We start from the raw sequence: 26695 nt of genomic DNA, 5'->3' as shown, positions 1-26695 counted from the left end.
AACAGATTCAAGGGCCACGCACGTCAGGTACCTCTTAGATAAATCAAGTCACTAAATATATATTAGTTACCTTTAATATATATTTAAATCTCTATATTAATAAAATCTCTTATTTTTAATCTTATGAAATTATTTTTTTTTTTAATTTTGAATCTTAATATTTTATTTTTATAAATATAAAAATCTTAATATAATTTTTAAAAATATAGAGATCTGAAACATTAAAGATAATTAATTGTGGACTGGGATGAGTAAATTAAATAATTGCGCGACCAATTGCAGTCAAATGAGGTTTGGACGTTGGTAGGGTCAATTTTAAAAGGCAACAAGATCCGGAATTCAACCAAAACAAATGGCACTTGAAACAGGAAAGGACGTCATATTATACGTTTACCAACAGATGATGCATGTCGAGGCAGAGAGAGATGCTCGCTGAGAGGTACTCTGCATCAACATCTCGTGTCAGCAGATTCTGGTGAAGCCCTGCAAGCTGACGATTCACCCCTTGCATCACCCTGTAATGCATTTTTGCCAGCAAACGACGACGACCGGACTCATAAGATGAGCAGCATTTTCACAAACCTCGATCGAGTACGATGAAGACCGGTGGTAGCTGCACTAATAGCAAAGGAAGTATGATCTCGAAGAGTGCAACTGAGAGATGCACAACATGTATTTTGCTTTCCAAAATCAACAGATCATGATTGGAAATATCAGCACATAACAAGATGGAATAGATTTTTAACATCTCATAGATGTTTGCACACAGATTATGGTTTACTCGTACATGGTGAAACATGCAAATAACAGTTACCAGTCGATATCAAGCAGCATTTGATGCATCGATTATGATTTACTTGTATGGAGAAATATGTAAATAAAAATTACTAGTCAGTTTCAAGCAACATTCGATGCAGCTTCCACCACCGTTTCATTCTTCCTCTTCGGCTTCCTCAAGCCAGTTAACAAACGGCTCCAGGGCTTTTACGAAAGTTTGCCTGCAAACATTACATGCTTAGTAAATGGTCTGGCCAAAGAATGTTTACGGTTAAAGTAAATATTGTTCATAAAGTAAAGACAGCATTTCTTTCAAGATCGTAATAGCTAAACATATAATCTTAGTGAAATGGGACTAATTGGGAAAACATTCTGGGTGACATTCTCATTGCAATCAAGGCAATAACAGGAACTGCAGTCGAGAATTGGCTGAGATGTATCAGCCCAAGCTGAATTCAAATTTGGTTAAGCACGAGTGTCGAGCAATCCGACACTAACCTGACACTCTCTATAGTTATATATATGTTACATCAGAAAACAAATAACTTTGATCAGTATGTCACCGATATGGCAACCAAACTTAACATAAGTCAAATATAACATTGATCAGTATATGCCACAGCTGAAAGAAAACTCTTTTAACTGTATTCCATAGAAGCTACCCACCCCATTCTAAAAAAAAAAATTACAATACTTCTCATTTATAAGTAACTTCCAATACCAAGGCATTTGCAGTTTGTTTCCAAGTACAACAGAAAGCTAGTCACTTGTTTTTTTTTTATGAGTGAATGAAGTGTGAGTCCATGAAAAGGAGAAAGTATAAGACTAAAAGGAAATCAACTCAAATATATTTTGTAAACATTACAACCTAGACAATAGGTGGCAGTCAAGTCATTTTTGTTGTGATTTCCCGAGCATTCAGGCGAAGCACCAAAGAATTTACTGCAACTGCAATGGTGGGTACTGAATTATTATCGGCAAAGTAGGGCAGTCTAAGGCAAGGATGGGCATAAAAATGTTAACAAGCATCCATTTCTTTTTGTAGTTGGATCCTAGACACTGACAGAGGAGTCTCACAAGAATCCCTAATTTATGAAACAGGAAAGAAGATATTCCTCACACGACAAAGATCTTCTAGCATTATGTGCAACAGGAAACTGATATCAGTCAAAATATTGTGGCAGTAGTCACAAGCTCCATAGCAATTAACGGTAAATAAAAAATTTCTAGAATCAATCATCACTTTTTTCAGTGACAATAGGTCCAGTCATTAGAACAGCTACCCAGAAAGTATTCAAGCATTCACTATATTTCACAAAGTCAAAAATGACTAACAACGAATAGTATCCAAGACATAAATACTGACAACACATTGAGAACAACTGTATCCATATTATTGACTTCAACAAGCATAATTTGGACCAAATAACTAAAGAAGGAAAAAAGAAGAATCATGCACCTGCCCTTCGGATTTGCACCTTTCCGAAACCAAAGAAGAATTGTATCCTCAGCAAGTACATCTAGTTCATAAAGGGACCTTATAATTTCTGGAAATAGTTTCAACAGTTTGGCATCCTCATAGCACTGGATTTGGACCTTGTACATCAGTTCTAGTTCCAGTTTCCCACTAGTACAGAAAGCATTCAGAAGCCCAGCCCATGTTTTCACCTGCAGATATAGTAACGTAGATGACTCAAAAAAATAAAGAAAAAACATGAACAAAAAGAGTACCTTCTCCATATTTACTCTTGAACATTTTAGAAAAAAGGTAAAGTCAATTCCACATAGAGTTTGTTGTTATCAAGGAATTTCAAAACCTATCTGTACACTCATAACCTAAAAGCAGAAGCATACAACATTGGTAGATGACCATACAAACTCCATAAACAAAATTTACATATAAATCTTAATCAAAATGAAATAGTGTCTACCACGAAAGTGAAATTATGGGAGAAACGAATAAAGTCAATGCAAAGTGCAAGATAAAGCAACCAAGATTCTACATTTGCACAATATGCAACAAGTTGCTTATGTAGGCTTGAATATAGGTAGGAGAACAAATATGCACATTCATCAAATACTAAATGCATGTGATAAATGACCAGGGTTCTCAATTTCGATGTGCACTACCCAGTAAGGGTGGTATGTATCGATCCGAGAGGATACCGATACACGAACTACCCTCTATCGGATGGTACCAATGTTTTAATCGATACTGAGATGATACCGACCAGTACTGCCCCAAATTTCGATCGTTACCGAGGTGTACCAGTCGGTACGCCTTGACACGATAGATGGAGATATTTTTAAGATTTTAGGGTGTACGTACGTATCATACCAATCAGAGCTTGGTACGCCGGTACGGACCGATATTCAAAACCCTATAAATGAGAACCCATCAAGGTGACATACTAGAGTTGCTAAAAAAGAAAAAAGAATTTGATAACCAGTTCTTTCGGTTATGACGATCATAATTGGTAAGTGTAACCCTAAAAGGATTCTTTTAATACCCTAAACCTCGGATCCACAAAAACTTGTAAAAATGCAAAATATATAAATCCTAGAACTGGTTCAATCAAGCAATGGAACCAGAGATTTCTGATGTTTATACGCTTTAGTACTATTTCTAAACTAGCAGTGATAGTGGCAGTAGCGAGCAGCGATAGTGGTAGTGGCAGCGGCGAGTAGTGACAGTGATAGCGATAACAGAGAGTAGCGACAACAGCAACGGAGAGAGGCAAAGCGGAGAGTAGCGATAGCGGAGAGTAACGATAGCAGTAGCGGCAGCAAAAAGAAAATGTCAACGGTGGGAGTCAGGTTAGGGTTGGGGAAGTCGCAAGGGGCCGCGGAGAGAGGCTGATATCGATGCTTTAGTTGGTTCGATTGAACCAACTAACGCAAATGCGATTGAACCAAACCTAACATGCCGATTCAGTCACTTGATTTGACTCGAGCGCTCGCCCGAAGTGCTCGGCATCTGGGCTCGGGCGAGCACCCAGGCAGCGCCTCTTTGAAGTACGCCGCTTGGATGGTAAACAAGGCGCTCGGGCCTCGCCTCGCCTGAGCGCCTAGGCGAACGCCCAAGGGCCTTTTGAAATCATTGACGATTATTTAGAAAACTTGGACCAATTTCATGATGAACTACAAGAAATTGCACGACCATTGATTGATTAAGAAATGATTGATGAAAGCCACGTGTAGCTACGGTAACCAAGCTACAGTGACTAAAGCTATAGTAATTAAATACATGTTCAGGTCACCAACACAATAATACAAAAATCAAAGAAAAAGGTAGCTTTGCCGATTTCTTTGGTTCTTGGTATGAGTTGCATCAGGGAATGTGAACTGTTCAGCATATATCTCATACCAAAGGCCTTGAGCAATCAATCTGAGTCCGGTCTAGAACCTTGGCGAGCACCTAGCGCCTCGGGTGTTTTGGAACCTTAGCGCCTTTTAGCGCCTAACGTTTTTTAAATCACTGATAATCGTCAGTGTCTTCTTCATTTGCTGGACTTTCATTTGTTGGATTTTTATTGCTGAATCTGCTGGATTATTTTCTCAATTTTCTGCCTCATTTGCTTCACTTCTCACTCCCAAGCAGTATCATTCAAAAGTCTTTCTCCATCATGATGCATGCTTAGTTTGACCTTGAACATAATTCGTTGACCAACTTCTTTGGTTCTTGGTATGAGTTGCATTAGGGAAGTGAACTGTTCAGCATATATCTCATACCAAAGGCCTTGAGCAATCAATCTGAGTCCAGTCTGGAATCTATCATCCATTATGTACTTTGCCTTATATTTTCTGATAGACTCTTTGGTAGGCCTTTTGGTTGATTGAATCAGATTGAAAGCAACCAGAAAGTAGTCTGATGAATGGATAAGGATTTGGGAATATCCAGGGATCATCCATCCATTTTTTGTCCATTCTGCTAAGCAAGACTGTATTTTAATATTCATAATATTATGTCTTTTCAGTATTGAAAGAATGGCCATCTTGAGTTTTAAGGGGATATTCTCCTTTCCAATGTCTTCAGAATGAGAGCAACAAAAAGCAATTTCCCCTGCTAATCCTCTTTCAAGAAAGCATGATAAACTTCTTCCTTGGATTTTAAAACAATATTCCCCTACAATAACCAAGCTACAACTTCAATAGAAAGCCAAATGTAGCTATACTAACCAAGCTACAGTGATCGAAGCCACAATAACCAAATACATGTTCAGCTCGCTGATGCAACAAGACAAAAACCAAGGAAAAGAGCAACCTTGCTGATTTAATGAAGACTGCAATCCAAGCTTGTCAACAATTCTTGAGTCCTCCTAAATATAAATACCACCCTCTCGAGTCATAAAGAGACATCAGAAGCAAACCACCACTCTTGTGTTCTCTCTTGCTCTTTGATGCTCTTAAGTACCCAAGTTTTTGTTTGAGTCCTTGTTCGAGTAGTTATGCCATGTCTCTATAAGTTTTCTTTCGAACCTGAGTCTTTGTAAATATTATTTCTATCTGAAAATTTTAGCTAAGATTTCTTTTTGTGACCTGTTCTAATACCAGTGTAAGATCATTGGCCCTTGTCTTGTCTACATAAACATAGGGTGGATCAAGCAGTAGTAAAAGGTTTAGAACAAATAAAAAAATGTTATCTAATTTTAATTTAGTTCAATTCTTCAGGAACATAGTAAGATCTTTCATAGGCAAAAAGGTTTAGAAAGAGAAAAAGCTCATCAAAAACACAAACAAAAGAGGCTACAAACATAACAGTTTAGAAATAGTACAAAAATATAGAAACATCAGAAGTCCATGGTTCCATTGCTTGATTGAACCAGTTCTAGATTCTCTTTTTCTATTTTTTTGTATGCCTTTGTGGATCCGAGGGTTTAGGGTATTAAAAGGGTCCTTCTAGAGTTTAGGGAATCTTTCCTTAGAACAAACTGTACTGCTGTAGGCCACACTGCATGTCTATTGGCAATAGATTAGAAGTTTAGAACTAATCAGATTTATGGTATATTTAAATATGCAATAAATATTAAGCATGTCCTTGAAGGTCACTTTGCAGAAGAGCATAAAATCAATATTGAACTGGAGAAACCAAAACCAATTTTAAATTTTAATCTCCAACCTGGCTCTGTGACTACTGCATAGGATAGTACACTAAATTCCCAACTCAAATTGAACTTATTGTGCATCAATTTTGTCATCTTTAAAGCATTTGAACTTCTTAGGCACCATGGACTACTTTTCCAACTTCTTGTCACAAATCAAGAGATACCTCTAGGCACATAAAATCATCATGCTTTTTCTGCTGCACTCATGACACTACATCATCAAAATATTGCCTAGAATCTTTCTTGACTTCAATTGCTTGGTCTTCGGTAAGCATTTACTATTATTACTGCATGACTCCCTCCAGGGAAGCAAGCTTCTTTAGACGAAAAAACAGAAACAACCAAATAACTCGGCAATTTAACGTGGTTGAACTATGGATCCTGTCAGTTCAAGAATGAGCATAAAGGATCACATGCCCAAATTACAAAACTTCTTGGCGTATAGACATGATGTACGGTGCATTCCATATCATTTCAACCAACAAAAACGCAATGATAGCACACCCATTCTAGTTAATGGGAACACCATATTAGTGGCATCAATGTGTTTGTCCATACCAGTGCCAGTCTTAGATGCCTTGGGCTGTGACTTAAAACTTTTGCAGGACAGCATGATACTATAACAGAAACACATCAACTAGTAATGGCTGGGTCCCTTTCCTCTTATATATCCAAAGAAAACCATTGCGTACACCTTGTGCATCCTGTAGTTGTCTACCCATGCCAATGACATTCACAAGATATTTGTGATTGAACCGAATAGTCATATTACTGGGTTTACAAGCTATGCTGGGACAAGTTTAATAGTTACTCAGTTTTCATACTTGCCTCCCAACTATGAGCTGTGCTTGTCTATACAGTCAAGTTAACATGCAATGAACATCATCTAAAAATCTAAAATTAAAGGTTTATCAACTGTAAAAGGACTCGTAGATGTCAAAGAACATCACAGTTCTTGTAACTTCTACATAAGAATAGAGTTAAATTTTAAAAAATATTACTTACCTGGCGAAGAGCCGCATTTGCATTCTGCTGCTGGTTTTTACCAGACCACTGAACAGCATCCATTAGCCCATCCCACAGAATGCGCACAACTTCAACATCAGGCAAATTAGCATCTTTAACACGCTGTTTTGCAGTCTCTATAACTTCAGATATATCAGTTTCTTCTGCAATCTGAGTTGTCAGAGCTGATTTCATTTCTTTCAGCTTCACCTCGAATATTTTCTTCTCATGATACTCAACAAGAGCTAATAATCCTTCTTTGCTGCAAAAAAAACCAAATAAAAGAACAGTTGCTCGGTTATCTTGTAGAAGGAACAAATAGAAAACATTGAAATTAGCAAGGTTTTCAGCTTCAGGTGTGCCCCATTCTGGTGATATATCAACAAGATGGAATGGGCCCTAAGCACTGCATCAGCACAAGGTCCACACAGTAGTGTTTGGTGCTACCATGTTAGCAAAGGTCCACACGGCCAGCACATATGATACTTTCTCATAAGTGCAATTAATGTCTTATTTATAAAAAAAAAACAATCTAATTACATTCTCATTTGAAATTCACTAACAACAACCTAAAATTTTACAAACATTAATTTATATAGACTACGGATATACTAAACACTTAATAACAATTCAGAAAATAAACTTACGTGAAATGCTCAGAAAAGCATTCAGCAGAGCGTCTTGCACTAGGAAAAAAATCAAGGAGATTGTCCTCCATTTTACCTCGCTTCAAAATTGATATAAGATCATCTAAACTGTTATCCACCAAATATTCCTTGAAGAAATCAGTAATAAATGAAAGAACTAGCCCCTTTGCCACAAGATTGTCCTTGAGCAATGGCTGGAAAACCGTCTCAGGCGGAAGACCTGATAGCTTCTGAGAAAATGTAAGGGCTGTAAAAATAGCAAGCTTCTTCCTTTCATTCTCCTCAAAGAGCTCCAAGGACTGCAGAAACTTTCGCATAACATTTTCAAGATTTTTAATTAAAAAGGGCCTTCGCCGCAAGATTTTCTGTATGTAGAGAACAGAAGGCAAGATAGCTTCACGTTTAGGATGGCAATCTAGAACTGAGTAAGGATGCCTCTCTCCTTCATCCGGTTTTATTGTACCAGGTTGTGTCCGGCCACCCGTGAAGACAACCTAGAATCAGCACTAGATACAATCAATTGGGTTGCTGAGTAAAAAAAGACAACTAAACATATGATGTGCACCAAAATAGCAAACCAATGTAAAACACCTGGCTTACAAAAGCAATATTTGTTTAGCGTGCAAGGCTAGTCATGAACTCAGAAACACACATTCGTATTAATCAAAAGAAATATAACATTTTCTCACACTGGACAGAATAACTAAAGATGGTTGTCACAACAAGCAAGTACAGCACCAAGTATCTTTTACAAAATATGCACCGGTTTACAAGTTTATGATATTGTTGACAATGTAGTATTTGCAATCCTTGTGTCATGAAACATAATGTCAGTTTATAATAATATGCAAAAAAAACTACCATACTGCAATAGATAACCAGACACCCAGGCAAACTCCCATAACCCTGTTTCTGCCAAAGGTAGCAATAAACAGTTGCTTTTCATAAGCGTGTAAGAGTGTCATATCTTTTGCTGCAATCATGTCATTTCAAACAGTTCCAAGCGAAAATTTAGATAGCCAAGTTGTCAACCACTGTTTTTCCCTACTTGTCCAATATGATAGCGTGACATAGACATTCTATAGAACATGGTTTGCCTTATCTGTCTGTACTGGTATACCGATCGATTGTCGATATGGTATGTATCAATGTACCAATACATTGTACGGTGGGGCATACCAACACATTGTACGATGGGACATACCGACAAATTGATATGTATCGCCCATATCGGTTCCCTATCAGATAGGTACATATGGGCGGTACACCATGGTATAGCAAACCTTGCTATAGAATATGAAGCGTGAGATAGGCATTCCATAGAAAAGGCCTTTGATCATATTTCTGAGACTTCACCTTGAAGAGAGGGCAAACCAAGACACTTCTTGTCAAACAAATTTTTATTCAACTTTAGATGTTCATGTTGAATATCGATCATGAATAACACCTGTTCTGCTACATAAATCCTGTCTTATTTTTAACACTAACCATATTTTGCAAATGATTTCAATCACATTTGAAATTGTGTACCTGTTATCAACTAATCCAAACTAGAATGAATCCCAACGCAGATTTATGGATAAACTATTAAAGACTTCCATGAGAGACGGAACCCGACAGGTTATAGCTAGGTTTGTATTGTCAGTTGGAGGGACATCATATTTGTGTTTTGTCTCAGTACTATCAGGTTGATGATTATTACCCAAAAACAGATCATACAGGGGTGGGATTAAGCTCCAAAGTAATTTGTTATGCAAGGAGATGGTATTTGTCAAATTAAAAGTATCAGATGCATTTCAAAAAGAACAGGACCTATGCCAAAAATTATGATCAGGTTCTTCATATCAGCATTAGTCTATTGATTTGCACATATGGGTACAAGTGTGCAACCATCTTGGAACAGTGATGGGGCAGCTCAGGATTGGGTTTTTGCAAACCCCAAGCCAGTTCCACTCACTCAGCTAGCTTTAGCTGACCCCAAACCAGCAAGCACCAGGAGAACACAATCAAGAAGACAGATAGGCAAAACACAGAATGTATTAGCACAGAAGAAAAAAGTCATTTATTGCTCACAATCACACGGAAAATTATCATAAAATTACCTCGAAAAAGGTGTCACCGTATCTTGAGAAGTTAAGATCGGAAGATTCAACATTCTTTGCAACAAGTTCCTGTCAGAAGAAAATTTTACAGGGATCATGTCAAGATAAAGAGAAGCTCCAGATTAAAAATGATTGATCCAAGTTGATATGCAATGTGCATTGGCAGTATTAGGCAGAATAATAGAGGCATGAACAAAATACGTTGTAAAAGATATCATGTTTTTATTAAATTCCTCTTTGGAGTCACAGGTGAATTCCTATTCAAAGTTAACAACAGTATGATCCTGAGTTCTTAAGTGGGTCATGGCTGCAAGAGGAGTTTTGACGAATAGATATTGTTTAGCTTCACTGCAGGCATTGCCTCCTTTCTACTAATATATCTCTCAAATTCCTCCGTTTATATTATCAAATTCTACAAACTGTTATTACTCGAAAAGCAGTTTGCCCTTGCTACATTAAAGTTCTCACTTTATTCCATCCTTCTTAGCACTTTGGACTTACAACATTTTATTCATAAATTGTGGCAATTATTTTTCTGTTAATTTCTGTGCACACAGCAGCAATCAAACTGCTAGATTCAATCAGATCAGATCTCAAACTGGCAAGCTTTACAAACATGTATAGCACTAAGTAGTGCCTAAGCCTTCTTCATCAGGCATGAATAATCAACTCCAGCCATCTTTATTATTTATAACAATGATCGCTATATGCAGTCTCAACAACCACCACTTTTCTGCAGCCTCATCACAGATGCTATCTGGCTACTGAATTCAGTTTGACTAGAAATCACATTCTTTGTCTACATTCTTTACCTTGGGCATCAAAGTAAGAATTTTTCAGTTCACATCGCATAATGTTAAACAGAAACACGGTAGCTTGCTATCTTCACCTAACTTTTCAATATAAACATACCAGATCACCAGCATTCTCCAGATATATCTGGACCACTGCATCTGCAAAAGCTGCAGGGTCCAAAGGAGCAGTGATATTCCGTTTGCGGGTCTTTATCCGCGTGCCACTGCATTGCCAAAAGAATCATTAACCTAACTTGCATTGCATTATTCAATAATAATATTTGCAGTAAATACAAAGCCTTCTAGATATATGATCATCATTACAAATATGGAATAAAAAAAAAACTGAATCAATCCCATAGAAACACACATAAAAAACTACACTAAAATGTATCCTAAATAATAAGAGTCACAAATGTGTGAAGATATTACTATTGCCTTTTTAAGTACAAAAAGTGTAACATTCAAATTAGCAATTTGATATGTGTTCCACCATATGGATTTTTATCCAACATTGCTGTCCAAGTAGCTGTCATCTTACAACTAGTTGCTGCTGTATTATCATCCAAAAATTTTGCCTAACTTGATATGCACACGCAAGCCGCTTGTAGGGAACTTGGGCATCACCCCGGTGCCTAAAGCCAAAATTGTGACAACTTCTCAATTGCAAATTTCGAACAAATTAGTAGGTCAGTTAACAGTAAGAAGCAAGTTTTTAAAGTTTCAATTAGCACAATCTTTTAAGAAAACTTTTAGGAAGGATGACTCAAATTTTAGACAAAATTTCTTTCTTGCAAGGTAAATACATTTTAAACCCTATATATATATATATATATATATATATATATATATATATATATATTTATTTATTTATATATATATATATATATATAACTTAAGTCTATCTGAGTCTTTCAAAAATAAAGTGCAGCATCTGATCATTCCCAAGTTCAGCACACGTACAATTAATTACTCATAAAACAACTATTCAATTGTGGTACAGCATGTTTTTTAAATACATACATATATATATGTATGTCTATGTGTGTGTGTACTTTCTACCAATTCGAATTTTTCCAATATCAGTTTTGTATGCCTTCAAGGCCTAATACCGCATCTGATCATTCCCAAGAGCAGATAACTCCATAATCACATAACACAAACAATTAACTAATGAGCAAGCTATGATGCACCCTTTAAAATGAAATCATACTCTGATTCTAAATAATCAGATCACGCAACATATTCACAAAATTAAAAACAAATTATCATAAACGAAGGGAAGCAGGTCAACATACCCTAGAGTGGGTTTCTCCTTCGAGCTGCATAATTATCCAAAAGAAAAGAACAAATTATACATTGGCAAACTTAAAACACAATATCAAGAAGAGAAAATTAACTAATGGCTCATCTTACACAAATGAACTTATTTTTACTATTATATCTCCCACAAAAAAAAGCAAATTTAATAACCAGAATCTGATCAGATGAATCAGCTCAAAAAAACAAAGATAACGGAGAACATGTTACATCACAAAATCAACCGACATGCGATGGAATGAAAAGGCAATCACTAAAAGAAAGCATTTGGTTTACGAATTTGATAGCAAAACGAAGGTCAAATCTTTCAACCAAATTCACTTCTCAAACAAAACTATGACATAGCTGCCGAATCAAGAACTAAAACGGGATATCTAACATGTCATCATCAAAAGCTTGGATTTCTTGCAGAAATCGCCAAAAGGAACGTGAAGCGACTCCTCAGAAAAAACAAATCCAGAAGAGTAAAGAGAAACCAAGCAGAGATCGAACTGATTACCTCATAAACCAAGACCGAGATGGCTCGAGACAACTTCGAACAAGGAAGCGAGAGAGAATACGCCCTTTTTCTCGCCTAGAGCACGAAGGGAACCCAGTAATATTCGTAGAACCCTTTATTGGAGTCGGTATAGTGAGCTCGAGCGCATTTCTAATAGCGTATTCTAGTCATTCTATATTGCTTCAAGATTGGTAAGCAAGCTTTAATCTAATGGTAGGTACCTATTTCATGTTCCTTAACGTAAGCTGCGAGTGCATCATACCACATTACATGCCACTTTGCCCGCGCCTGGCCTCCCCGTCTCCCGCCTCGGCGTACTTCCCGTCATCAACCCTTACGGCAAATGTGGATCCCTCACCATCTCCCGCCACGTGCCTTGGCATCTTCGTCGTGGACCTCATCTCCTTCAACGCCCTCCTCATCGCTGGCGCATGCCTTGGCACTTGCACTCCCGTCCGCCCGGCGGCTCTTCAACACCAGGCCCTGCCGGAACATCATCTCGTACAACGCCTTGGTCGTCCTCTTTGCCGCCACCGGGGATTTCCCTCCGCTAGGCCGATCAGATGCCGGACTAGATCGGACGCTTGAGGTGGTCGAGTGCTGCAAGGCCAGTGTCGTCTTTGCCGCTGGGAACTGTTCGACAAAATGCCCGACAAGAGCCTGGTCCCGTGGACTGTTATGATCACTGGGTTCTCCCGGTGCGGGAAGCTTAACGAAGCACTTGCACGGTTCACGTCGTCTCTGCCTTAGCTCACTTAGGGAGCGTGGATCTGGATCTAGAGGAATGAGCACGGCCTCACCAATGCATTGTCATACACCATTAATAGGTTCCCGTCCTGAACGTGGCACAACATCTTCTTTGACAGATGCGAAAGGAGGTGAGCGACTTAGATCCTTGGACGTTTGTCAGCTTGCCGAGTGCCTGTAACCATGCAGGGTTCGCCACGAGGTTCGTGAATATGGTTTTGGAGAGGAGGACAAGTACTGTTCTTGCATTGCAGACATACTTGGACAGGCATGGAAGCTTAAAGAAACACACGAGATAATTCAGAGCATGTCAGTGGAGCCTTATCAAGGACCTGCTTTTGGCATTGCTTGGAGCTTGGAGGACTAGTGCCAACATTGAGATGGCAGAGAGGAGCTTTTAGGCTGGAAGAGAAGTATATGGGAAACTGCACACTCAATATAGTATATGTGTGGAAAGAGAACAATGGTAAGACACTGTGAGAATTAGAGTAATAATAATAATAATGTATTGAAATTTCAAAAACTTATAGGCTTTAGCTGGATTGACATGTAGTGGAGAGCCTGTAGATTTCAGAATTAAGTGCTGACATGCATCGACAGTAGGATGGATCTGTTTATTGCCTTCTTTTCTGATTAGTCCTAGAACGTGGTAATGATTGGTCTATAAGGCGCAGAGCATTGATACTTTGGACTGCCAATGCTTAGCTGTGGTTTCACAAATGTGATCTTATTGTGGTTCTTTTAATACAATAAACAGCAACTAGTTGTGTGGATTTTCAGGTGAGGAACCATTTGTGACATGGGATTATATCAGATCTAACCAGTCACTTGAAATGTTATGTGGCAAAATGAGTTGAAGATGATATTATAGTCTCAGTGGAATCATTTTATTAATTTGAAAACAAAGGCCTTCTTTTTTGTATATATTTTTGTATCCGAAAAAAATATTGTTAATTATCTCAAATTATGATGATTGCATACTAAAGCAAATAAAGGAGGGCCATAAGAATTATCTAAATATTGCTTGGAATTGGCATACAAGAACTTCTAAGGTTGATCATGGTACTATGAGGAGGGCCATAAGAATTATCTAAATATTGCTTGGAATTGGCATACAAGAACGTCTAAAGTTGATCATGGTACTATGTAAAGTAATAGAGTGCCTAAAACCGAAGCTCTGTTTTGCAACATGATTGTGAAGTTGACTTTTTTCATCAGAACCGAATGAGGTGTTGGTTGCAGAGACTAGAGAAGTACCACTTGATCTTTAAATTATTTATCCTGCTTCTTGATCCAATTCCAACAAGCTGGCAGCCATTTGTTTATTTCTTTGAGGATGTGTGACCTGGGGATCTTGAGTTAAGCCAAGTAATTTCATATTGAGTGGTACATGAGCAGTTGTCAGAGCATCTCTCAATGACCGCAATTACACAGAGCCATCAAAATTGATATCAGACAATCTAAGTGGGCAACTAATGAAGAGCTGTTTTTGTGGGAGACACTAAGGCTGGTGCAAAAGTATCAGATATTAGGGGATGTTGCTGCACAATGGACTTCAGTTGCTATACAGTGGTATCTGGGATTGTTAGTTTTGCTTTAGTGCTACCTTTTCCATGACAACATTTTCTGCCTCCTATGAACATGACATGAGCAAAGTCAATCTGTAAGTGTTCTCCTTGAGCATAATTTAGAGTGTAGCCAACTGATACGTATACTTAATTGAGAATCTCATCAAATTGGTAGACCTTCCATCTCTGGTTAGGCAAAATCATAATCTTATGTAAATCAGTGTATATCATGATGTCTTCTATATTAAAATTCAAAATTCTAATCACTCCATCAAGGAAAAGAAATGCATAATACAGTAATATTCTCATGTGTGTGATGCTACACCTTTTTTTAGCTTAGATAATCAACTGTCATTTACTTTAAGGTCTGCCAATAAAGAAAGAGTGTCACAGAACTAGCAAAATAATTCCTATCACAGATCTTTAAAAAGGTGTCTCCTTGTTATTAAGCATTTCATGTTCTGAATTGCTTTATGTGATCTTTGAATTTCATCTCCCTCATGGCATCTCTAGTGATGGAGTAGACTGTAATATGTGGACTGAGAAATGCCTAAATCAGAGTGTTCATTTTAGTTATGAGGTGATACAACAACTGACTGAGACTGGGTTTCAATGTAAGCTTTGTGCTAATAAGAAATTTTGGTGAATCTGGTGCATCATAATCTTAGTCTAGACATAGACTGAGATGTGGATTATACTATTTATTTGTTATTTATTGGACTGTCATTTCCTATGCTCTCAAAAAAAATTCTAAATATTAAAATTGGTAAAACAAGTGACTTTTTGATGTTTTTCAAAGATTTATAATCTGGTTCAACTTGCTCTTGCAAATACAGATAGAAGCAGATATTAGAAGTGCCTGATATCCATTCCTCAACAGTGATGTTCCATTTAGGCATATATATGTCTTGTAACCAAAGTCTGTTTATTGTCAACCAAAACAAAAAATTCTAATGATTATACTATGGCAATGATTATCACTTGCTCTAGCATAGGAATATGGCCATGGTTGACAAAACAGAGGGTTTAGAGAAATCATGAGCGAAGGTCCCAATTTTTGAATAAGGACAAAGATATCAAATATTATCAGAGTTCCAGAGCTGACCGGTGGAGTTTAAGATACAGGATTGTTATGTATGGCAGGACACCGGTGGAGTTCAATAATAGGTTAATCTTCTTGTCTGCTTTAGTTAGCTTAAATTCTGGAAACATCTGGATCACAATCTTCCAAAGTTCTGATGGTAACTTGCTGGATGTAGACCTTTTTCAGCCATTAAATGGCCATCGCTGGCAACAACTTGCTTGTTGGTGGTTACCTGGAGTTTCCAAAGTCCTCTTGTGCATAAAATAACTGCCATGGCAATATCGAAACAAGGAAAATATCATGTCGGCTAATGAGATGGAAGTTTTTGTTGTCAAGGAAAATGCTGGATTCATATGGGTTAAAGTTACAGTCCCAAAGTATTGGAAACATTATTCTATAAGTTATTCAACTCAACAGCATCAGAAACATGAGGTTAAGCCCTTAACCTGCAGCTATAAGGTTACCTTCATCATCACAAAAGAAGAGGTATTTGATTAGATTTTTAACTCTGCTGTTCACTGAATTGTTCTATATATTCAGATTTTACCTTGGTGAAAATTTTCATGTAATTTGATTATAGCCCTTTACTGTGAATTTAAAATTAGATCATTGAATCAGATATCAGTTTCCACTATGAGAAAGGACCTTTATAATTTTCATTGACCACCAGATCTCATTACTAAAAATTTTTGAGTTTATATTTTCCATTTCTTAGGTGCAAAATTATCAAGATGAGACATTGCTCGTTTTTGAGCTAGTGGTTTCTGGATAAAGGGCCAGAGACGCCATAATTTGGTCCATGCAGAACCACAGTTCCACCTGTTATGCAACTTCACTCCAAAGCAGCGGAATCCAAGTTAGTGCCAGGTACTTCATCAGGATAATGCACAAAGCCAGTACTCCTGTACTAGCACATGCACTTTGTTGTCTGGAACTACCAAACCACGGATTCGATAAGATGTTATTGTCAACAAAACAACTTGAAACCCCTAGTTTCTGCTACCTGTGTTCCAGCTAATTCATCTGCCTCAATAAGTCAATTCACTTGGCACATATTATGGAACTACAGGTACCTTCATAGCTACTGTTTGACTTTATCTTACCTTATTAAGTTCTTTGTTTGAAAGATGTAGACATGTTAACTGTTGCATTGTTTCTTGATTCCACTTTTGTAGGCTAGTCTTCTTCTTTGCTTTCGTTAGCATGGGTTCTGTAACCAGTCGGTCCCCCGTATAGAAGAAACCATCACAATCTTCCAAAGTTCCAATTGGTACCTTGCAGGGTGTAGCCATTGCCAGCCATCAAATGGCCATGGCTGGCAACAACTTGCTTGTTGGTGGTTGGCCTGGAACATCCAGGAGTACACCTGTGCATATAACAACTGCCCTAGCAAGACTCTGAAGGGATCAAGTCAGTGATGAGATGAAAGTTCATTTTATCAAGTTGCTGGATTTAGCTGGGTAAAAGTTACAGTCTCAAAGTATCGGACATCAGAACCATGAGGATGACCAACTCTCTTGCACTGTGAGTTCTCCTCCACAAGCTTGTTAAACTCAGTTCAAGCATTTCTTATATGATAGTTTCCTCATTTAAAAGAAAAATAAGAGATTTCTTTATGGCCTATCTCTGTTCTCATCCTAAAAGATAAACCAGTTAGCTATCACCAAATGCCGATTCTCTGTGCATGAGGTTTTATTTTAACATTCCAGAAAATCGCAACAAAACAAGGAGCTCTTTTTTATTCCTGGAGGATGAATGGACTCACATCCAACAATTGAATCACAAGTTCTAATCTGAACATTTCAAAAAATTAATTCTCATCCCCAACCCCATCCCTCTAATCTCTCCACTTCTTTTTGGTATTCTTTTTCCTCAAACCCAAGTGAAATATTTTAGGGGGCACATATTATTAGGTTCATGTCCCCTAATTGGAGGAAATTTTTTATTCAACTAGATGTGTGCATTCAAGGACATATTTAAAGGGGGGTGAATTGGTAACTAATCTCATGAATTTTGTGCATGTCAGATTAAATCATTCCTACCGAATGGTAATAGAGACTTTATCGCTTTGTTGTTGTTGTTGTTTATAGACTCTCCAGTGATATAAATCATTAGTATATTGGTAATGTAATAATAAGGTGTGTACTTAGAATTCCCTACATAGAATTCTATTCTCAGCTAGTCATAAGGTGTGTAGCAACCATTGCTTTCAGCCATTGTGTTGACCAAGCTTGCAGCTCATGTTAGAGGCATTCTTAGGATGCACTTCAGATACTCTTGTCAGACCTGCAAAGATGCCCTCAGAAAAGCTACATGCCATGATCACTTTCAACTCCAACAACTACACATACACCTTTCACATGCCTACAAACAGATGCAGCTCATCCAATTGTTCCCTAGCAAAGTACTCCACCTCTTCATGGAAATGTGTATCAACTGGCTCTCTGCCCTGCTACATCTTTGACAATTTTGTCAGCAGACCACCACATCTCACTACTCCCCAAATCTGATACTAATGTTCCCTGCAATTCACTAGCAGTAACTTGTTTCAACATTGCCAATAATTTTCTAGGATTACCTCTCATAATCATTGCATTGTGTATCAATCTGATCAGGTCTTGGATCACTGGATTATTGATTTATTGAATGAATCAATTGATTTGCCTATAAGTTTAATAAAATTATTCATATATGTTTAGAAAGTTCACATTACCTTTAACAATGATTAATTAGTGAATCAAACTAAATTGAGTTTTGCAGACTATTTTCTGATGGCAAGGAAAATATTTTATTTATGATATGAAGGCTCGGAGGCAAAAGGATGAACCGACTGTTTATATTACGTACAGACAAATGTTATACAAGACTCGAAGCATTACTTACAGAGCAAACAACACAAAGGTGGTAGCAGTAGTAGGAAGAAGAAGAAGAAAAAGAACAGAGCCCCCATCTCCCCTACTTCGTTACATTTTGTCTCCTACCACCATTTCATTGACTCAGGAAGACAGCAGATCTGATGCAATCTTCCATCTCAAGTAGCAGCCTTTCCGTCGACATCTTGATCGAGTTTGTACTGGAGTTTGCCCAGTTGACTCAAGTTAGTGATTTGCATAGGAATTGCCGTTAATGATGAAGGCACAGAAGAAAGCTTACCTGAGGGGAAAAAGAGAGGGGAGTGCAGTCGGGAGGGAACTCGAAGAGGGAGAGGGGGAGGCGCTTGTCGACAACGCCGACGTCGAAGTGGATGATGCCGGAGGCGTTGTCGTCGAGGCGGATGGCGAGGACGGGGAACCAGAGGAAGAGGTCCTGGGCTGAGACACCGGAGAGGGCGGCGATCTGGCCGGGAGAGATGGTGCCGGCGAGGGTGGCGTTGTAGCGGACCTCGCTCTCGAACTTGGCGGTGCAGGGCGCGTCGAGCCGGGCCCGGAATCGGCCTCCGCCGTCCACCTCGAACTCCCTCACCCCCTTGGGCAGCAGGCCGATGGGGAGGCCGTGGGAGCGCAGCACCTCGTAGGCGCTCGGTGCCGCCGCGGTGGAGAGGTGGAGGAGGGAGATGAGGAGGAAGGAGATGAGGTGGGGAAGGAGCATGTTGCCTGCCTTGGCTCCGCTCTTCTCTATAAAGTTGGCTGCTTGCTTTTTGTTTTCTTGGGTTTTGTTTGGGTGTCGACGAAGAAAAGGAGGCGAAAAAGATGATTGTGTTCGAGTTAGGAGAACGAAAGAAGAGGTGCTCGAGGAAGAGAGAGAGAGAGAGAGAAAGAGGAAAGAAAGAATTGGGGCAGCAATAATGCATGGGTCTGGTGGGGGCCAGAGGAGAGAGAATGAGGGCCCACTTATAGAGATTTTTTTCTTTTTTTATTTACTTCAAATGTAATATTAAACGATAGAAAAATCATTTTAATTACTTCTTTACGATCTGAATAAATTTATACTGACCAATGTTTCGTGAATTGAAGTATCCTCGTTTATATGCATTTGCTTTGAGATCCGTGCAACAGTGCTTGGAACACGACCACATTCTTTGGATGGTAAGAGCTTGAGAAGTCTCTCTTCTCCGTAGAGTGAATACTTGCTATGTGGTGGATGGAATTCTCCTGTAGGCATTCCTCGAGATCAAGAAATGTGAAGATCTTTGATCATATTGTTGTGTTCTATATGATCAAGAGGACTAGTAGCATAATAACCGTGATTCGTAGGTAAATTGGATCATCGTTGATCAGCTAAAATATCCTTTCATTATTCTACTTGATTGATTTTTCTTTCTATCATCTTACTTATTGGAGTTTAAATCATTTTTCTTTTGATCATTGTTATTTTAATTCATTTGATACAGAAGAGACACTCCCTAGTTAATTATTGATAATAGAAAATTTGATCGATCAATCGTTTTTGTCCTTTATGAAACATGTGAGATCTAAAAAAAAATATCTGACGGACTTACGAGTAGTTTTCATACTCCTCAATCAATATGAGACTAAATTATCTTATCAGTTATATTTTTATTATAATATAATTTATTATAAAAATATTTTTTATCTTTTTAATTAGACATGATTTTTTAAAACATTATATCGAATTTACTGTCCAACCATTTGATGCACTAATCGAACTTGTAAAATTAATTATATAAGACTTGAGGATGTGAGCTAACTTAGCTGATAGAGATATATAAGATCAATAGCAAAAAATATATCTCATTATAAATATATATATATATATATATATATATAGACACTTAATTACATCTCCATCAAAGGTTTGATAATTTTTTGCAGATGTTGGCAGACAAGACATGCAGAGAAAGGATCTCAATTATGAACACAAATCCACAGCTCCTCATCATTATTATCTTTCATCATAACATCTACTCGCTTGTGGAAGTCAAGCAAAACTGACCCCATCCCCACTGGATGAAACAAGATCCACATTATGACATAACAATAGATGATAGTAACAGGGAAAGCTGCAGCTCTGCAAACTCTTATATATATATATATATATCTATATCTCAAGAATCGATCAATTCAATTAATCTCAATAATTGATGAAGTTCCCAACTCCAACATTTATGTTGTGGTTACGAATAGAGTCATGACATGATAAATGCGTTAAAGTCAGATTGATGAATATTCCTCGATGACTCTTGAAATATTAATTAAAATATATAATATGATTATATATATATATTTACTTATATTAAGAATAGGGTTTGAACATTGCGTTAAAGCAAAAAAAAAAAAAGGTAATAGAAATTAACATTACGACATTAATATTTTATATTTATTAAGTTGATGAATTAACTATCCCATTGGTTGGATCATGATGCCTACGTCTTATAATTTATTTGGAAAAAATAGATTCACTGGCTTTATATAAAAGATATGGGCTTGGATGGTATTGGAAAGAAGAAGGAACACTGTTGGCATTATATGCTTGAACGCAAGGTTTCAAGAAGGTGTTGATGTGTTATGATAGTGCTCTTGTCCTTGTAATAATGTGCTTAATGATACCCCCCACGTTAGAACAAGGACTTGGTATGATGACGAGAGAGCATTTGTAGCTATACACAGTCATATGGTTGTACTCAGCCATGATGTTTGAGATTTTATTTTCATATGCATTTGTTTGTGAGAGAGAGAGAGAGAGAGAGAGAGAGAGTAACTGTATCCATTATTTTTATTATCGAACATAATTAAATATCCAATAAAAAAACTTATTCCGAACTCTAAAGGGATATATAATAATAATAATAATAATAATAATAATAAATAATTTAATCAAACGTGTAGTAATCTCAAAAACCCAATGCATTGGCAATTAGGAATAGCAAAACAGCATTGGTGAATTCAGGTTGTTTATAGTCTAACTTATGACTTGTTATGATACCATACATAATAAAAATTTTAATTGGGTTAAGAAAATATTTAAATTAACAATAAGATTTACCATGGAGAAATTACTTAATTTTGTTAGTGTATGTCTACAAACTTAGATGCGAAAATGCATATATCAAATGTCATCGATTAGAAAAAGGAAGGGGGATAAGATGAGAAGTGGGACCCACTCCGACCGCCAGAGGGGGCCACTAAAGCTCCAAGGTAGAATTTTGGGGACCAATATATGTGGAACAATTTTTTTTCACTAGAGCAGTCTTTTGGTTTTCTTTTCACTGGTGGCCCACGTCATAGGCCACTAGAAATGAAGGTCGGAATATGGGTGCGATTCTTGTCAAAGCAGTAGCTAATTGTGGGGTCCGGGTCGAGGACCATTAAAGTTCAAGGTAAGAGTTGGCGTGGCCAAATCGGTGGAAGTGGTATGGGATGGGTGGTCATGTGAACCGTGGCGGACACAAACCAGGAATGTATTGTACACGTAGGAAATCGTCATCCGAACTACGTCGGCAATAACTGGCAACAAATAGGCGGAGAACGAAGACGGTCGTTCTCCGTTAACGGATTCCAGCGTTCCTCTACATCTACATGGCATCGCGCCGTCCTAACCCCCCTCTCCGCGGACCGCAACTCGCCCTCTCCAAACCCCGTGCCTTTAAATAACTCCCTTCGCCGCCTCATCTTCTCCCCCCTTCGATCCCGTGGCGAGCTCGATTCCCCCCTCCTCCCTCCCTTCTGGAACGCTTGGGGGATGTGAGCGTCGCCGAGGGCTTGAGTTCCCCGAGAACAACCCTAGTCAATTCGCTCGGATTCGCCCTTCGATTCTCCCCGCCGATGGCCGACGGAGAGGGGTTCCGTCAATGCAGGTGATCCCTAGTCGAATCTCCTCCGTGGCGCGGGGAATTCGCGGATCTCCGTGTTCTTACTGCTGCTAACCTCGTCGGGAGGCCGGTTCTAGGGTTCACGACGGTCTTGGCCGCCCACGAAGATGTCTCGGCAGGTGGCCACGACTCATTTACACAAATCGAAGACGCTCGACAACAAATACGTGAGTTTTGTCATCCATTACAGCGAATTTTCGTGCCTTCATTTTTCCTTATCCTTGGGCGCGTCGGGATTCTTGTTATTGTTGGATTTCAGATGCTGGGGGATGAAATCGGGAAGGGGGCGTATGGACGGGTGTACAAGGGTCTGGACTTGGAGAATGGAGACTTTGTGGCGATTAAGCAGGTCTCGTTGGAGAATATCCCACAGGAGGATCTCAATATAATTATGGTGCGGTTTCTTACTTTTATTGTGATTTCTTGGTTGCCTATGCTGAGTATTTGAGCGGAATACCAAACTTTTCAATTGTAAATTTATTGTGTTGCTCATATAAGATTTCTAGATTATTTTGTTTTGTTTTAGTTGCTTCCATTGCTACATTTTCGAGTCATGGTTGTCATCCACCAATTTCTTTTCAGACTTTCATTCACTTTCAACTGTATGATTGTCAGGTAAAGTTGTAATAAATTGGAATATCAAACTTTTCAATTAAAACCCTAACAAGGGACGTTTTGCCTTTAAAGAGTGCCTACCTCCATTGACTAACCATTGTATCGTTCATAGATTTCTAGATCAATTCAATTGTCTAGATACTTCCCTCGCTACAATCTTCGAATCATGGATGTCATCTACCAATGTCTTTTCGGTTTTTTGTTCACTTTCTTCTATTTGATTGACAGATCGGATATCAAAATTTTCAATTAGAATCTCAATAATGGGAGTTTTGCCTTTGAATGATGCCTACCTCTGTCGACTAAGCATTGTATTGTCAATAAATTTCTAGATTAAATCAATTGATTTAGAAGCTTATATTACTACATTTCCAATAAGCATGGAAATATACCAACTTTTTTTCAGGCTTTCGTTTGCTGTCTTCTATTCAGTTGTAAGTTGTTTACCATTCCTACATGAAACTGTTTGTTGCCTTGTAGCACATTTTTTATGAATATTCTTTTCTTGATTGTGTTTAGATTTGCAATATGTTGTGTTGTTAATGATTCGTGCTGAAGTGAGACTTGTTCCTCGTTGTTAAATGAATGAAGGGGATATGGGTAACTGTGATTTGAAGTGTGATGATCCCATCGTGATAGCCAATGACATTGTAAGGTGATAGGTCTAGACGTTTTTCCCAGGGGCTTGGTGTTTGAAACAAATAAATATAAGTAGAAAATATGGGGTATGATAAAGCATGAAATTCTTTTATGATTGATTTTCACTTGGTTGATTGCAAAATGTTTCAGCATTGTCGCGTCAGGAAAGGACTAAAACAAATAAATTTAAGAAAAAATTAGCTTTCACATTAACCCCAAAGAAATTATTTACATGTAAATATATGTTCAAATGATAAGAGATTTGATACATGTGGAAATTTAACACCCGTTATAATGGAGGTGGCAGTAACAGTGGTTTAGGCTATTCATTGTTCTGATGTAAGAGGGGATCATATCCTATAGCCTTCACTGCTCGTTTTCTTTTTTGTTGACTTCTCTTTGATTCGACACCTTCATTTTGCCTCCTAATTTTCTAGTTCTTTCTCTTTTCCTCTGAATTCACATTGCAAGTCTTCTCCCTACTAGTTTCTTTTCTCCTTAGATTTCAACATCTGTAAATTTTTATGGTCAAGCTAGTTTAAGGTTTGTAAGTTAAAGATGAGGATGAATTTGTGCAAATCTTGATGCCCAAAGAAATATTTAACTAGAAGAAGAGAACAAAGTTTTGAACAAGTTGTTTCAGAAGTCTGTTATCAAGATTTGTTATTATGATTTAGAACATCATAGCTGCTAAAAATTAACTCCTTATAGATTTATTAATTTGTCTTCATTAAAAAGAAATTAGTAAACTCAAGAAATTCTGTTAGTGGAAGCAAAAATTGAAAAAAGAACACAATGAATATTATAAATCTTTATGTCCTTTAAAGCCATCAATTACTCCAAAATTCAATACTTGAACCTACATAATTGGAGACTTTGCATATTTAAACCTGTATCTCAAGTGAGAATAAGTCACCTACATAGTTTGGGATTTTCCATAATCAAACCTATATCTCAAGTTAGATAAATGATCTACAGAGTTTGGAAATGTACCGAACAATCATGAATAAAGCAACTTTGACCAGTCTGCTTTTAAATTGAGCACCCACCTGCTATGCTCACTGTACCAGGCTTACTGGGTGGTAAGTTGATCGATACCAAGTGTAAAGTCTGGTGCAGTTGTTGTTTGTCCTTTCTATTTTTTTAGTTTTGTAATCTGTTGAGTGCTTATCTTTCTTCTCTTTTTCCTCACTCCTTTGTCGCCTTCTTTTTCTTCTTCTCCTCTTCTGCACCATTGCTGTCTCCTACACCTGATTCCTGTTGTTATTGCCTTCTCCTCCCCTCCTACTGCTGCACATCACCTCCTCCTCTCTCCTTGTACATGTTGTTGTTTCCTACTCTCATTTTCTCTCTCTTTCTCAGTGATCCAGGTGGTATCATCTAGTACCAACCATGCCGGGTGTCAGTATGTTGAATGGCCGATAATGTACCCGTCTGGCTGCCAATCTGTATTCGTACAGAACGAAGATTTTAATCCTTGTGTAAGACACTGATATAGGAAAATATAATAAGGTTTACAAAACTAAATCTACCAACTACCAACCGATATGAACTGGTATTTACTGGTTCAAGCATGTATAGGTAATTAGGTATGCAGCTCATGTTTTTGCTTGGTTTTAGTTCATGGTGGAAGTATTGCCTGTATGGTTACCTCTTTAGTTCCTATTTTGACAACCATCTTTTTTCTTCTCTCCTCAAATGCTTTCTCTTTACTTTTCTTTCTCTTGTTAACATGACATTTCATAGGTATCCCTAGGACTCAAATGAATTGCTTGTTATTGCATGAAAACCTACATGTTTTTTTAACTATTTCATGCTGGAATTTGGAGTTTTACTCTTGCAAAAAGTTAATGAAGTTCTCTTTATTCAATTTTCATGAAAAACAGGATACATAACACTTATTGTTTGCTTCTGAAGTAAATATTAACTCCCCTTAGAATTGATACCTTTGTTGATTGAGACCTTGATTTATGGTACAAATTTTGATATCATAGACTCAATTATAGAGGAGCACTTTGATTATGTGGATTATAATAAGTAACAAAAAGTTCAGCTTGGACCAAGACAACTTGTATGCTAATTTTGGTGCACCAATTTTCATAGGATCTCATTTTACTATCAAGTAGCCAGTATTTTGGTCTACATTTGTTTCTTTTATGAGGTTCACTGAAGAAGGTTATGGCGAGTATGAAAAACGGTTTTATTTATCCTTTTTAAATCTAATCTTTTTGTGCGGCCAGCCTTAAAATACTTTATCATTCCATAGAGATGTTTGCCTTCTTCTCAAGCTTTTGTTATAAGAAACCTATAGTTGAGTACCACTATTTTGATAGGTTGATGAGGATAGTGCAAGCTTTCATTTATCTTCTAAGGCATCTCTAATAATAATTTTTTGATCGTATGCAACTCCTGGTACTTTGCTAAACTAATATGGTAGTTTATTACTAAGAAGCACGAACATGTGCTTTTGGTGGATGTGTCCATGTCCAACATGTGTCAGATATGCAACATGGCCCCGGGGGGTTTACCGTTGGACTTAGTTGGTTCAATTGAACCAAGTTACTATTGAATCGACGCAGAATCCACAATTTGGTTCGACTCGTGCGATTCAATCGGGCGCTCGCCCGAGGTGCTCGACACCTAGCCCGAACACCTAAATGAGCGCTCGGGTGCCTTTTAAAAATGCTGCCCGACATTAGTCTTCCTATATATCGGTCCCTTAGTGGACACTCTGAGCAACCTTCTCAACTATCTATGGACTCCTACACACATAGCCCGGGATCGAGTCGAGCACGCCACTTGACAATCATTCTATCACTTACATTTAGATGATTTTAATTGGTTCAACTTGTATAATGATATTTATTTGTTCATATTGTTGAGTTTATAAAATTTAAGTATAAATACCGTAAAACTCATGTTAATCAAACTTAAGTATATATTAAAATAATACATGTGTCCTCGCCATGTCCTTATCCTAATTTTTTTAAAAACGGCATCTCGTTCTCGTCGTGTCCATGTCGT

At 37.8% G+C, this 26695-nt stretch overlaps 3 protein-coding genes and 1 long non-coding RNA gene across 6 annotated transcripts in view; 2 read left to right on the top strand and 2 right to left on the bottom strand.

The window, feature by feature from the left end:
• Nucleotides 1-721: 721 nt before the first annotated feature.
• LOC103971846 (uncharacterized) lies at nucleotides 722-12384 on the bottom strand. The gene is made up of 8 exons (XM_009385979.3): nucleotides 12250-12384; nucleotides 11729-11752; nucleotides 10549-10654; nucleotides 9637-9705; nucleotides 7535-8028; nucleotides 6888-7149; nucleotides 2237-2445; nucleotides 722-998 (listed from the first exon to the last, which is right to left on the bottom strand). Exons 1-8 carry the CDS (start codon nucleotides 12252-12254, stop codon nucleotides 932-934), a joined length of 1236 nt encoding a protein of 411 aa, XP_009384254.2. The 5' UTR covers nucleotides 12255-12384; the 3' UTR covers nucleotides 722-931.
• Nucleotides 12385-12593: 209 nt separating this feature from the next.
• LOC108951657 (uncharacterized) lies at nucleotides 12594-18950 on the top strand. Of its 3 annotated transcripts, none has more exons than XR_010481287.1 (4): nucleotides 12594-14659; nucleotides 16364-16717; nucleotides 16824-17172; nucleotides 18409-18950. It is a non-coding gene; the product is annotated as an uncharacterized LOC108951657 (long non-coding RNA). The 3 variants fall into 3 exon arrangements; XR_001976127.2 differs by having other exon boundaries at nucleotides 12594-16134; XR_010481286.1 differs by having other exon boundaries at nucleotides 12594-16717.
• Nucleotides 18465-19396, bottom strand: LOC135597519 (uncharacterized). Its single transcript, XM_065090549.1, has 2 exons — nucleotides 18802-19396; nucleotides 18465-18721 (listed from the first exon to the last, which is right to left on the bottom strand). The coding sequence occupies exons 1-2, from the start codon at nucleotides 19234-19236 to the stop codon at nucleotides 18680-18682; spliced, it is 477 nt and encodes a 158-aa protein (XP_064946621.1). The 5' UTR covers nucleotides 19237-19396; the 3' UTR covers nucleotides 18465-18679.
• Nucleotides 19397-22082: 2686 nt separating this feature from the next.
• Nucleotides 22083-26695, top strand: part of LOC135597517 (MAP3K epsilon protein kinase 1-like) — a 32418-nt gene continuing 27805 nt past the window's right edge. The window contains exons 1-2 of the mRNA XM_065090546.1: nucleotides 22083-22584; nucleotides 22677-22811. Of these exons, the coding sequence (XP_064946618.1) occupies nucleotides 22525-22584; nucleotides 22677-22811 (195 nt within the window). The 5' untranslated portion in view covers nucleotides 22083-22524. The remainder of the gene's footprint in view (nucleotides 22585-22676; nucleotides 22812-26695) is intronic.

Source organism: Musa acuminata, chromosome BXJ1-11 (genome assembly GCF_036884655.1).
Source record: "Musa acuminata AAA Group cultivar baxijiao chromosome BXJ1-11, Cavendish_Baxijiao_AAA, whole genome shotgun sequence".
NCBI classification, from domain to species: Eukaryota; Viridiplantae; Streptophyta; class Magnoliopsida; order Zingiberales; family Musaceae; genus Musa; species Musa acuminata.
The sequence above is the reverse complement of the archived record's forward strand: the minus strand, read 5'-3'. Positions and strand labels throughout refer to the sequence as shown.